This window comes from Stegostoma tigrinum, chromosome 13 (genome assembly GCF_030684315.1).
Source record: "Stegostoma tigrinum isolate sSteTig4 chromosome 13, sSteTig4.hap1, whole genome shotgun sequence".
Taxonomy (NCBI): Eukaryota; Metazoa; Chordata; class Chondrichthyes; order Orectolobiformes; family Stegostomatidae; genus Stegostoma; species Stegostoma tigrinum.
The window spans coordinates 45,897,226-45,911,358 of NC_081366.1; the positions used below are offsets into that span (position 1 = coordinate 45,897,226).

At 40.0% G+C, this 14,133-nt stretch overlaps 1 protein-coding gene across 6 annotated transcripts in view; it reads left to right on the plus strand.

Moving 5' to 3' along the window:
• rnf44 (ring finger protein 44) overlaps positions 1-14,133 on the plus strand; it is a 137,194-nt gene that overhangs the window by 120,240 nt on the left and 2,821 nt on the right. For all 6 annotated transcript variants that reach the window (XM_048543398.2, XM_048543399.2, XM_048543400.2 and 3 more), the window contains 4 exons: positions 524-630; positions 7,101-7,185; positions 9,312-9,433; positions 11,297-11,396. In XM_048543398.2, the coding sequence (XP_048399355.1) occupies positions 524-630; positions 7,101-7,185; positions 9,312-9,433; positions 11,297-11,396 (414 nt within the window). The remainder of the gene's footprint in view (positions 1-523; positions 631-7,100; positions 7,186-9,311; positions 9,434-11,296; positions 11,397-14,133) is intronic.

Here is a 14,133-nt window from a genome sequence, read left to right on the forward strand (position 1 = left end):
CTCAGAAAGAAATCCCCCCACCACCACTTACTCCTTAGCAGCCAGTCCATGAGGAGAATCGAGGAAAAAACAAGAACAGTGCGTACACAATAACATTTTGCAGCACCAACTTCCTGCTTGACTGTATTGGTAAGAAATACAGTATTTGTTTATATTGTATGAGAGGAAGAGTTGTGACGGTGAGGTAGTCAACTTCTAGTTTATACCTAAACTCTCAGGTTGTTGGCACTTAGTTTTAGCTGTGAGTCTTAACCCAGTGTGTGCAATTATAGATCCCATTGGCTTTGAACTTAATTACTTTGATTAGTTAACTATCGTCTGTTTCATGCATGGTGCTTTTTCTCTTCATAACCACAGCTTCCACTTGTGCACAGAGTGGATCTAAAGTATTCTGCTACTGTATTATTTCAGACCATGGTACAAAGAATTGTTTAGTAATGGTTTAGGAGGCATGTGTTACAGGAAGCAACTTTCACGTTTTGAACTGAAATATAATTTTTTTCCCCCCACTCTATTTTGACAGCCATACCCACATGTTATGCCACGGAGAATGACTGGACAACGATATCGCTTACAACAGCCTTTGCCACCACCTCCACCCTATTACCCTAGTTTCCTGCCATATTTCTTGTAAGTAATTTATCTTTTACTGCAGACACAAACAGGCGTTCACAACCCAATGTTCAGTTATGAACTAAGCAGAGTGGGTAGCATCTGACAGATCCCCTTTAGTTTTATATTGATCTGTTGCTTAATGTTCTCAGATACAGCCAAGTCTCTGTACAAATATAGACCCAACCTAAACTATGTAAAAGTGGTTGCTCAGATCTGATTTGTATCAACTTGCATTTTATTTGAACTGGTGTGCTGTAGCTGAACCAATCTCTAAAGAGGCTTTCATACATTAGAGCTCCAATAATTATAAACAGATCAATCTGCTTAGACATTTTATGAAACCAACATCATTACTGCAGTGATCTGTGTTACTACAACACACTTTTCTCTTTGAGACAGTAACATTTTTGTTAACTTTCTGTTTCGTAAGCTGTGGAGTTGGAGCCGCTCGACAAGCTTCTTCCAACATTTGACAAGATGTAGCTGATCTTCAGCTCCCACTTTGCTGACTGTTCTTGTAAAATTTGACTGCCTTAATACCCAAAAATCAGTTGAGCCTTGAATATACTCGTTGACAAAGCATCCACAGAACCGTCTGCGGGAAGAGGTTTCTGCTCCTCTTAATTCAGAAGAACAGAGGCCCATTTTACTTCTACTCCTCTTGTAGGAGTGCCTTCCCACCCCAGGTATCACTTAGTGAACCTTTTGCACTTTTTGTAAGGACCATATCCTGCTTTAGGCATGGAAACCAAAAATATGAACAGAATTCCCGTGTGCCCCCAAAAGCTCCACAGTTGTTTTAAATCAAGCAAACCTGCTTTGACATGCCTCTGGGCAGGTGGGACTTGAACTCAGAAGTAGGGCCATTATCACTATGCCAAAAGAACCCTTCAGTATCCCTCTACAGTTGCAGAAATACTACTTTGCTCTTACATTTAAACCCCTTTACAATAAAAGTTAACGTAACAAAAACAGAAGTTGTTGGAAAAGCTCAGCAGATCTGGCAGCATCTGAGAGCAGTGGAGAGAAATCAGACGTTAACAAAACAACATTTGCCTTAATTTCTCACATGTTAACCTTCAATTATAGAACAGTTAAGCCCATGATAATTTCATGTGTAGAGCATAAAATCACTCAAAGCAGCCTATTTCAGAAATGCAAGAAAGCTGAATGGCAAGTTGCCTTTTTCAACAGAAGTTGTATCTGATGATTAATCTTTTTGGAATGTGTTGAAGAGTTACTAGCTTTGTGTTTTGCACATAGTGCCGCCTTTTGTACTTACTGGGCAGTGGTCATAGATCACCACATCTTAGTGATATGTCTATAGAATCAGTTTGGGTTGAGGTCGGGAACAATAAAGGAGCAGTCACTTTGGAGGTTTTTAACAGACCCCCTAATAGTTGCGGAGAAGTAGAGGAGCAGATTGGGAATCAGGTACTGGAAAAGTGCAGAAGTCACGGGGTTGTAGTCATGGATGACTTCAACTTTGCCAATATTGATTGGAAACATTTTAGCCGTAATTGTTTAGATGGAGCAGGTTTTGTCCAGTCTGTTCAGGAAGGATTCCTGACACAGTATGTAGATGGACCAATTTGGATTTGGTGCCTTGCAACGAACCGGGCCAAGTGTTAGACCTGTTGGTAGGAGACCATTTTGGCGGTAGTGATCATAACTGTTTCTTTCATGATTAGGGTCATACGGCAGGGTAAAGTTTATAATTGAGCATGGGTAATTACAATTCAGTTAGGCAAGAACTGGGTAACATAAATTGGGAAAAGATACTGTCAGGGAAGAGCACCACATAAATGTGGAGATTGTCCAAGGAATGCATACTGCATGTGCTCGATATGTTTGTCCCTAGCAGGCAGAGAAGATGCAGTTGAGTGAGGGAGCCTTGGTTCTCAAGAGATGTCGAATGACTGGTTAGGAGGAAAAAGGAGGCTTATGTAAGGTTTAGGAAAAAGAGGAGTGGAAATGGCTCTAGAAGGATGCAAGTTAGCCAGAAAGGAGCTGAAGAACGGGCTTAGCAGAGGTACAAGGGGGTATGAGAAAACCTTGGCAGACAGGAGCAACGAAAACTCCAAGGCTTTTTACACCAATGTTCAGAACGAGGGAATGACCAGAGAAAGGGTAGGGCCAATAAAGGATTGTAAAGGGAATTTGTGTACACAGCCTAAAGACATAGGAGAGGTCCTTTAATGAATACTTTCTTCAATATTCACAACTGAGTGCAACCTAGTTGTAGTGGAGGATGTTGTGAAACAGGCAGGTGGGCTAGAGGAAGTTGATGTTAGTAAAGATGTGCTAGGAATTCTGAGGAAGTTGAAGATAAATAAGTCACCCTGGCCTCCTGGGATTTATCCAAGGATTCTACGGGAAGCAAGTGACGAGATCGCAGGGCCTTCGGCGATGATCTTTTTGCCCTCACTGGTATAGTGCCGGAAGATTGGAAAGAGGCAAACGTCATTCCATTGTTCAAAAAAGGAAACAGGGATAACCCCGGAAATTACAGGCCAGTTAGTCTTATTGCTGTGGTGGCCAAATTATTGGAAAGGGCTCTGAAAGATAGAATTTATGATCACTTGGAAAGGCACACTTTGATTTGTGAGGGGTAGATCATGCCTAAACCTTACTGAATTCTTTGAAGAAGTGACCGAGCAGTGGATGTGGTATACATGCATTTAATTAAGACGTTTGGTAAGGTTCCCCATGGTAGGCTCATGCAGAAGGGAAGGAGGCCTGGGATAGGGGGAAATGTGGCAGATTGGATTCAGAATTGGCTGACCCTTAAAGACAAAGGGGTGGTAGTGGAAGGAAAATATTCAGCATGGTGCTCAGTTACGAGTGGTGTACCACAAGGATCTGTTCTGGGTCCTCTTCCATTTGTGATTTTTGTAAATGATTTGGATGAAGGAGCGGAAGTGGGGATTAGCAAGTTCACGGATGATGTGAAGGTCGCTTACGTTGTGGACAGTGCGGAGGGCTGTTCTAGGCTACAAAGGGACATTGAGAGGATGCAGAACTGGACTGAGAAGTGGCAGATGGAGTTTAACCCTGAAAAGTGTGAGGTGATTCATTTTGGAAGGACAAACTTGAAAGCAGAATGCAGGGTTAACAGAAAGATTCTTGGCAGTGTGGAGGAGCAGAGAAATCTCGGTGTTTATGTTCGCAATTTCCTGAAAGCTGCCACCCAGGTGGATAGAGTTGTCAAGAAAGGGTATGGTGTGTTAGCTTTTATTAAAAGAGGGATTGAGTGCAAGAGCCATGAAGTTATGCTCCAGCTATACAAAAGCCTGGTTTGGCCACATCTGGAGTATTGTGTCCAGTTCTACACATCTCCTCATTTACAGGAAAGATGTGGAAGCATGAGAAAAGGTGCAAAGGAGATTTACCAGGATGTTGCCGGGAATGGAGGGAAGGTCTAACGAGGAAAGGTTGAGAGAGCTAGGGTTTTTCTGTTTAGAACAGCAAAGGATGAGAGGGGACTTGTTAGAGGTGTACAGAATGATCAGAGGTAGAAGTAGAGTAGACAACCAGAGACTTTTTCCTAGAGTGGAGGTAGCTTTTACAAGCTGACGTGATTTTAAAGTGAAAGGAGGTCGATAAAGGGGCGACATCAGATGTAGGTTCTTTACTCAGGGAGTCGTCAGGGCATGGAATGCGTTGCTGGAGAGGGTAGTGGGGTCGGCCTCATTAGGGGCATTTAAGCGGCTATTAGGCAAATGGATGATAGTATACTGTAGGGGTGGAGGTTGGATAGACCTTAGGATTAGGGTAAAAGTTTGGCACATCAGCGTGGGCCAAAGGGCCTGTACTGTGGTGTATTGTTCTATGTTCTAAAGTGAAAGGTTGCTGTAGCACTTAATCTCAGCACCAGATGTAAACATTCTATCCAACTAGATTCTCTGCCAGAGAAATTGAACCAAAATTGTAGCTGTGAGGTTACGCTGCTGAGTTTTTCTATGCAGTTTATTGGTGAACATGTCAAAACGTTAGGGGTAGATTCTCAACTTGCTGCTCAGAAATTGATATCAAAATTGGGTGATTTCTGGAATGCTGTACTGATTTGAAACATCAATTCTGTACTTCAAAGTAAGTTGAAAGTCTCCCCATGGGGGCCTGGTTCATTAAATTATTTATGTACAGGCAGGTTTGTCCATCCTGTGACTGTTGTGCATTATCAGTTCTCTGAAAGTATAATCAATGAATGTGGTTAAATTTTTGCCCATGATGATGCTGCAATAGCCATATGCAACTGAGCTCGCTATTTCTCTTGTTCAAGCTGAGTCAATCAAAATAATCATCATTATTCACTTTTTTGCAAGTACATATGTAAGCCTTAAGTTGTAGGATGGGTTTTGTTTAATGTTTGTTATTTGAAGCATTTCTGCCTTTTTTGTTTCTGTTAACTCCTGTCTCCTTGTTTTCTCTTGTGGATCCTTGCTAGACTACGGTCTACAGGGCCTAGCAGCCCTCTGGTATCCTGTCTGGGCCTTAATTCTTAACTCGTGTTGGTTCACAATTTAACTATTGGGATATCACAGCCCAGCGTAATTCACAGATGTGCACTTTCTGACTGTGATTGCTGAATAGTGAGTTGGAGCAAATACCCAGATTGATTCTTCTGAACTTAACATTGCTGTCATGGCTAAGTCAGTCCGGGGGCTGATTCTCAAGATTAGGACCTTCTGGTTTATACTGTGGTGTGCTGAATTGGGTAATGCTTTTTACACAGCAAGCTATCAGATTGGTGTCTTTTTTTTTAGTTGCAAGCCTTATGGTCTGCCTTTTTAATAATTGGTGCTTTCTTCCAACTGTGTTCATAGCATACTACATTGAACTGCGTCTAGTGCCGTTTTTAGTTTTCTTCCCGTGTGTTTCATTTGTGTTTTGATCCTGCTGGTTTGCAGTTTTTCTGTGATCGTTAGCCTGTTTCTCCACAATTTGGTTATTAATTGTTGATCATATTTCCTCTCTTACCATTGTCCCCTTCGCCCTCCATCTTTGAATAATTTTTTTTTCAGTCTTCATCCCTTCACCTCTCCTGTTTTTCTTTTGCTTTGTTCCTTGCCATCTAGCTCTGTTTTAAATTTTGGTTTAGTTCTCCAAAATTCTCCTTTTCTGACTAGGAGCTGGTTTGAAGCTAGAATGCACTTCACAGTCTAAAGGTGTATTGCTTTATGACTTTTAAAAAGTCCTCTTTCAATTATCTTCAGGGGCGTGGAAGTGGATCTTTTAAATCTATGACTGTTCACCAGGTTTATAGTTCCAGAATCCTTGCCCAGTTTGCATTCCAAGTGAATGATTTTAAGAAATCATTGCTGGGATCTAGCTTTGAGCTGCCCAAATCATCCATAATCCATATGTCTCGTTAGCTTAATTGCTCAGCAGCCCAGTTTGTTTTAAAGGTCAGTTCTGCTAATGATGCTGCCTATTTGATAAGTATTTGTTCATTTTATTTTTTATATTAATACTTTAGCATTTTAAAATGTTTAAAAAATATAGCCTTTTCCCCATTTTTTAAAAAATTAATGCAGGGCAGCGTCTGTCGCAATCACAAACAAACCTTGACTTTCTTCTAAATAAAACCAGGCAGTTAGCACATGCTTTGTTTGGGCTGACTTCACGTTGCTTAGACACAGCATTTAATGTAAGAACATTGACTTTTTTTGAGTGGCAAAATATGTTCAGGCTGTATCTTAGAATCCACTAGTTTTTTTCTTTTATTTTTCTAATTTTATTTGCATCTTATGGACATTGGCATAAGATGCTTTAAAAAAAGTTTACAAAGGTACCAAATTAAACAGCATAATTAACTGTAAATGGGATTGAGAAGAAATGTGCAGTGTGATCAGATGGTTAGTAGAAGTTGTTCAATACAGTTAATGGTTTAATAGAGATTAAAAGCACAATGCATGCACTAACTGGAAACAAGATAAATTTATGGATGGAAATACTACAATTTTACAAAGTGACTGTGTCAATTAGAAAAGACGGTAAAAAGAACAGTTGGATTATAGTTGGGAGCATTGAACGCCAGAACAGGGACATTATACCAATCTGTGTAAAACATTGCAGTAAGTCAGAGATTTAGCACTGCTTGCAGTTTCACATATACCATCAAAAGAAACATATATTAAAGGCAAGAGAAGAGTTTGAAATGAGACCAAGAATGAGCAGTGAAGAATTTTTTTCACTGAGTAAAAGAAGTTATGGAGAGACCTAATTATGATCTCAAACTGAGGTTTTCAGTAAAAAGTAAAGAATTATGAAAAATCTGTAATTTTTCACCTACCTTTTAAAGCAGCGATTCAGGTTCCTCTGAGTCTGAGGGAGGAGCATTTACAGCCTTTGCTTTGAGCACTTTAAATGATATGCAAAATATTTTCCTTTTGCAAGAGGAACCCACCTGATACTTTCTCAAGTAAGAAATGAAGAGTTTGTTGTAATTGTTCTTCAAATTACTTTTGTTTCCTGCAATCCAGATCAATGCTTCCAGTGCCTCCTGCAGTGGGACCAGCCATTAGTGTGGAACTAGAGGTGGAGGATGTAGAAGTGGAAAATTATGAGGTATTTGTTTCTCATTTCTCTTGTCTCTGAATTTTGCTGAAATAACATCTGAAGTATTACAGACTTGGAGTCATTTTAAATTTCCAGCTTTAACTTGGTTTCAAATCATTCCAGATTTTTACACAATTTCTTATTACGATACAACACCTGAAAAGTAGAGGATTGTAAAAGTAAAGATTGCTGAATAAGGTAGCCAGTTGTCAAACTGTGGTAACCTGGGCAGTGCAGTGCAGGACAGCAGCAATATAGTCATTGCACACGTGAAATGGATTCTTTGTTGGGTTCTGACATCACATTGTCACGTATGAAGTTTGGGAGTAGAGGTCTCCATTCTGAGCAATGTGGATACTCAGTTCGAGAAGAGCAGTAAACTCAGTAAGCATAAGCCATCCTTTCAAGTGAGTTTCAAAACTTCTGGCTTGTGTTTTTGTGGTTCCTGAAGGATAACTCCATTACTAAAGAGATTAGAACATTATGATGATTGAAACTGCAAAGGAATAGCTAGCGAAATTGACAGTATTTGAGTTGTGGTCATGGTGTAAATAATTTTCTACTTAAAAATTCTCAATCTCCTTTGTAAATTCCTGTACAAATTAACTACCTGTGCCTTTTCAGCTACTGAGATCCTTGGCCAAACTCCAAGTTTCTGCTCTTTCAAACACTTGCGTCATTTACTTTACTATTTCAGAAGGACCAAGCGAACATATCTCACTGGTTTACTGATTCAAAACTGGAAAGTGTGATTGTGTGGATATGTAGAGAACAAGTTGGAGCTTGTTTGTGTTGTTTCACAGAGATGTTGCCTGTTGATACTCTTATACACGTAGAATAGAAGCTGTAGAATCCCTATAGTGTGGGAACAGGCCATTCAGCCCAACAAGTCCACGCTGACTCTCCAAATAATCTCCCACCTAGACTCAACCTCTGCCCTATCACCGTAACCCTGCATTTCCCGTGGCCAGTCCACCTACCCTGCACATGTTTGGACTGTGGGAGGAAACTCACACAGACACGGGGAGAATGTGCAAACTCCGTACAGTCACACGAGGCTGGAATTGAATCTGGGTCCCTGGCTCTGAGAAGCAGCAATGCTAATCACTAAGCCGTCTCCGTCTTGGCTCACACAGGACAAATATTCATTTAGATGACATACTGCTAACTTTGGAGTTGCACTTGAGTAAGAATAATGCCTTTAAAAGAGCAAGGGGATAATCTGGAAATTTGGTTTGCAGCATGAAGTAATTGATTGGCTGATGGGCATGGGTTGGCAACAAAAATATTTCTGATATAAAAGTTTCAGAAAGGATACAAAAAATATGAAAAATGGAGACAGTTTTCATTTATGCATAAAATTAAATTAAGAAGTGGTTGTAGAAGAAACCTTTTTAAATTGAGCTAAGGAAAGGCCAGGAGTCTGGACTGCAAAAGAGTAGAAAAGAAACTCGAAGTACATTATGGACAGATATTAACAGAGCTAAATTATGTAGGTAGATTTAATTATCTGACAGTTGATGAGGATAGAAAATCTTTACAGTAAAGATGTATCCTTTAATTGCTTTTGTTGAGCAAAAATCTACTAATCTCAAATTTAATCGTGAGCTGATCAACATCAAATGAGATTTGTTGAACAACGTTCTATCCTTTTGCATGAAGAACTGTTTCTTCATTTTATCCCTGAAAAGCGTAGAGCTGCTATTTATCTAGACCCTGTCCCCAGCACCAAGTTCCCCAAACAGTAGAAATTATTTATTTCTGTCTACTATATTAATCCTAATTAATACATTAAATGACTTCAATCAATTCATCCCTAAACCTCCAAAATTCCAGGATTCAACTTTGTGTAATTTCTCCTCCCTATTTTAATCCATTGATCCCAAATATCACTGGTAAAGTTACACAGGGCACCCTCCAAGGATGCTATATTCTTCATAAGGTATAACACAAGAACTGTCCTCAATATTGCAGCATTTTGCTCAAATTTTGTTATCAAGGCACAAGTTTGTTTCACGCTTTTCAGCGTGGCTTTTATTTGAGAAGAGAGATTCATCATCTTCCAGTGTCAGATTATATAAAGCTGAAACCTTTTGATCCTTCCTCATGCTGTCACTATCCTTTTGTGTTTACAGGCACTGCTAAACTTGGCTGAACGACTGGGAGAAGCTAAGCCGCGGGGACTCACCAAAGCAGACATAGAGCAGCTTCCATCCTATAGGTTTAATCCTGAAAATCACCAGTCAGAACAAACCTTGTGAGTGACACTTGCACGTTTACCTTGTTAGGTCTCATCTGATCTTTTTCCCCTGTACCTTTGCTCCGATATTATGAATAATGACTGCACTTGTAGGGAATAAAGCACCTGTGTTCCTTGCAAATCAGCTTAACATGGATCAATGTTACCATTTTACCACCAGTGCTGGGGCAAGTGAAACAGTGATTTGTGTTGACAACCTACCAGAAAAATAAAGTAATTTTTTAAGGTTTTTTAAAAAAAAAACGGATTCACCAAAGCCTATCAAAGCCAAGCAGCTGGCTGTTGTGCTTCCCAAATTCAGAGTCCATGAATGTACGACATGTAAGTTGCCATTGTGGGAGTGTGTCATGGTCCCAACCTTCATCCATGCCTGGTGAAAGGCGGGCCATAGCTGAATCTTCTGCTAGTTGCAGAAAGGGTGATGCAATGTGCAAAAATGATAAAGCATCCCATATCAAAATACCATAAACTGCAGGAAGCATCTGCGTTTGTTATAATTCCCTATCGGAAATTGAATGCTCTTTCTCCTCCTCCTCCTCCTCCTCCTCCTCCTCCTCCTCCTCCTCCTCCTCCTCCTTGGAAATTGGCAACCCCTGCTCCATGTCATCTGTGGCCATTGCAATTTTCAGACAATGGGCAGGAACATTTCAAAGGAGACACATCTCCACTTTCTCATTTGTGCATGAGAGATCCAAACCGCCTCAATGTTTCCAGCTCAGAACTCACTAGCAGTAGATAAACAGAAACCCTAGGAAATAAGCCCCACATTAACTGAGTTGTAGACTCCCTTTGGAGAAACCAAGCCATGGAGGGGGTGATAATTTTGCACAGTTGCAGTAAGAATAGTGTTAGAAAATGGGAAGCTCCAAATATCACTGGGGCTGGCATGTGTATGAGGAGATTAATGGGTGATGTAAAATGTGGAATATTTCCATTATCTTTGACAGAAGGTTGACATTTTCAGAAATCTAGCATTACCTGAAACCACCTGCTGCAACATTTGGGTATGAGAGAAAACTGGTATTTAAAGATTATGACATCACAACTGAAACCAAGTTCATGATCTAGCGTGCCAATGAGATCCCTGCTTTAATAATACAGAGATGAAATATGTATAACACACGAGAGAGAACTGAAGCACTGGAATTATACCATTAGTTTTCACCTGCGGAAGATTCCATGTATCAGGTGCACCCATATCTATGTCTTCTCATAACAGGCACCACAAGCACTGAGGCAACGATGATCTGCCATTAGTTTTATTGAGTTGGACGTGTGGTTTAGGCCTCGTGTTCCAAAGCAGGTAAGCTTTTCCCAGGACCAGAAGAGGACAAAGGGAGCACTTCAAGGATGTGTTGAAAGGCAACATGAAGAAATGTAATGCTGACATCAGCTCCTGGGAGACAATCATCCTGGACTAAATCGGACAGAGGCTGAGTCTTGGGAAGGATCCCAGCATTTTTTTGAGACCCAAAGACAAAAAAAAATGAAAGCAATGAAAAGACCAAGCCAGGACCTGAACGAATAACGCATTCCAAACATCCCACGTGACAAGAAATGCTGTACATGCCATAAGACTTGGAGATCAAGAATCGAATTCATCAGCCATTTTCGGATTCATGAAAGAACCGTGAGGGATTGACCAATAATAATGAAATAAGGAGTATACATCAGGCTGCTTCTTTCCTTAACATGGGTATTGCACGTTGAGTGTACATGTCAATCAAAAAATGAAGAGGGACAGTCTTTGCAAAGTCATCTTTGATTTCAGTCCTGATTATATATGCACTGTAATACTAATTTGTTATATTTAATACAAGTACACTTAATAGCACATTCATTCATTCTCTCTTTCTCTAGGTGTGTAGTGTGCTTTAGCGATTTTGAATCAAGGCAGCTACTTAGAGTCTTACCCTGCAACCATGAGTTCCATGCAAAGTGTGTCGATAAATGGCTGAAGGTAAGAAATATATTCTGTACAAGTCTAGATTTCAAATACTGATTTTGGTGTAATGAATTATCCCCACTAGAAACCAATGGTAGTCTTGTAGAAATAAATTTCTAGGAATAGTAGAGCAGTTATTTCGGTTGTTAATTGTTGGCAAAGAAAAGTTGAACATTTGATCTGTCTAAACTATCAAATGTCCTTTCAAACTATCTCCAGTTTCTACCTCCTATTGGAAATGATTTGTGAAATTAACAGACATTTTCGTCTGCTAATGTAAAGATTATCACATTTGCTGAAGCCCAGATCCTTCAGCAGTTTGGTCCCTCTCTTCAGTGTCTCTACCAAATGGTTATAATTGACGAATAGTTAGTATATATGAATCACGATTCATTCAGACAAGTGCAGATGATATTGAGTGAGGACATCAATGTACATCCAACAAGGTTTTCTGTGCAGTAATTAGAAGCAAAGAATTTTTGATATTCACCCTTTTGTCTCAGACCAAGTATCAAACTTGGTGAAGGCAGGTTCAGTTGAGGCATTCAAGAAGGCATTGGACAATTACTTGGATAAAAATAGTAAGGATATGGATGTTGGAGGTAATGCAACTGTTTTGAAGAGCCAGTGCAGGCACAACGGCCTATTGTGCTCTAAGACATCTGTGTTTTTCCTTAATCTGTGCAGCCAGTCAATAAGTTAATTGTTGCCTTCTAAATATTATCACAATTTGGTACATTTAAAACTGCAGCTCAGATTAGGAATGTGATCATATTCTCTTGTGGTTTATCATGTCATTAGAATGTTTAATTAAATCACAACCAGAGAGCTGTCTTCGTGCTGTCTGCTCTATATCAGAGAGTGAGGGGGAGGGAGAAGAGAGAGACAGTGATTATCGACCGTAATAGTCCTAATTTCTTGAATTTTGCTGGATAGGCAGTTCTCTGTTCTTAGGAGACAGAATGCTGGTCCGGTCAGAAAATAAACATATAGTACTATACAGTTTTCTGAAGAAGGGTCCAGACCTGAAATGTCAAGCTTTCCTGCTCCTCTGATGCTGCTTGGCCTACTGTGTTCATCCAGCTTTACACCGTGTTACCTCTTAATACAGTATTATGGTTCCTTAGGCAGTACATTGTGAACAATTCCATGGAATAAGCATGTTTCATGTGAATTGTCTGCTGCTATAATTGTGCTTTAAGTGCCTGAAGCGCACACTTTGTACTTAGTGGTGAATAATTATTTTAGATTTACAAATGTGTTTTTACAACTCCTATTTCTGTTACACTTTTCTATTTCTGAATATTCCTTCAGAGCCTTGTTGTTTTTGTGTGGAACGCATTTGTGCTGTAACTCAGGCTAAAGCACTGCAGATTAAAAGGGCCCAATTTTGTTAATTGAGTCAACTTATTTTTTGTTCAATTATTATCAAAATGCTACTGTTAATTTTTTATTGTCTCGTGTACAATTTAACAACCTTCCATTACATGTTTAAAGAAAAGATAATTTTCCATTACATTCCTTTTCCTCTGCTGAAAGCAATGACTCCTGTGGTGTGGCATTAAGGACAGTGTCTGCCTGTACAAGAGGTCGTTCTTCAGGTGAATTTGGCAAAGTGTGTTGGTCGTGGGAGGGACAGAAATCTGTCCTGTCCTTAGCTGATTCCTCACAGGTCATTTTCTAGCTTGAGCACCGAGAAGTGGGAACCCTGATTGCGTTTGATGTAGTCAGTATTTTTTCTTCTTGCATTTGAGCTTTGCTTACCCTTTACAGACCAGGGATCCTACATTGGACCTTGCTTCTGTTAATATTCATTTAACATTGTGGTTCCATTCCTAAGACCCGCTACTTTAAATTTAAAAACTATGTGAATTACGGATCCCTGTGGGAGCACGTGTTAAAGCTAAAGTTTCATTCCTTTGGTTTACTCAGTCGTGAAAATGCCCAGTGTAGAAGTTGAACTGCACCATACATGGGGTGGCATAGGGCTGTGTTGCCTCATAGCACCAGGGACCCAGGTTTGACTCAGCCTTGGGTGACTGTCGATATGTAGTTTGCACATTCTCGCTGTGTCTGCATGGACTTCCTCTGGGTGCTCTGGTTTCCTCCCACAGTCCAAAAATGTGCATGTTAGCTGAATCGGTCATGCTAAATTGTCCATAGTGTCCTAGGATGTGCGGAATAGGTGGATTAGCCATGGGAAATGCAGGGTTACAGGAATAGGGTGGGTGAGTTGGGGGTGGGGCGCAGTGGTGTTGGGGAGCGGTGGATTTGGGTGGGATGCAGTTCAGAACATTCGGAGGTTCGGTGTGGGCTCAATGGGCCAAATGACCTGCTTCCATACTAGGGATTCTGTGCGCAGTACTTCATTGGGCAATTTTTATTTTTTAAACTTAGCAAACTTAAAAGAAAACAGTTAATATTCTGGCTTTCTACAAATTTTACAGTTTTGTTTTATTTATAACACTTTTATGGCATTGCTGAGTGCAGAGCTGGTGAGCTTGTTGTGTATTTTGAGCATTTATAGCTCATGTTTAGTTTGAAACTGATAATTAACAAACTAACTAACCCTCCTTGTCACAAAAACCAAATGTTATTCTCTCTGAATATCAACAGTTAAATGTTTCTCGTTTTTCTCTTTCATCCTATTTTGATTTTTACCACCACTGCTGACTGTTTGTTTGCGCGCTTATCACTACAGCCCCACTTTTCCATTTTGGCACTCCTGTTATTAGTTGCATCTCTCTAGATT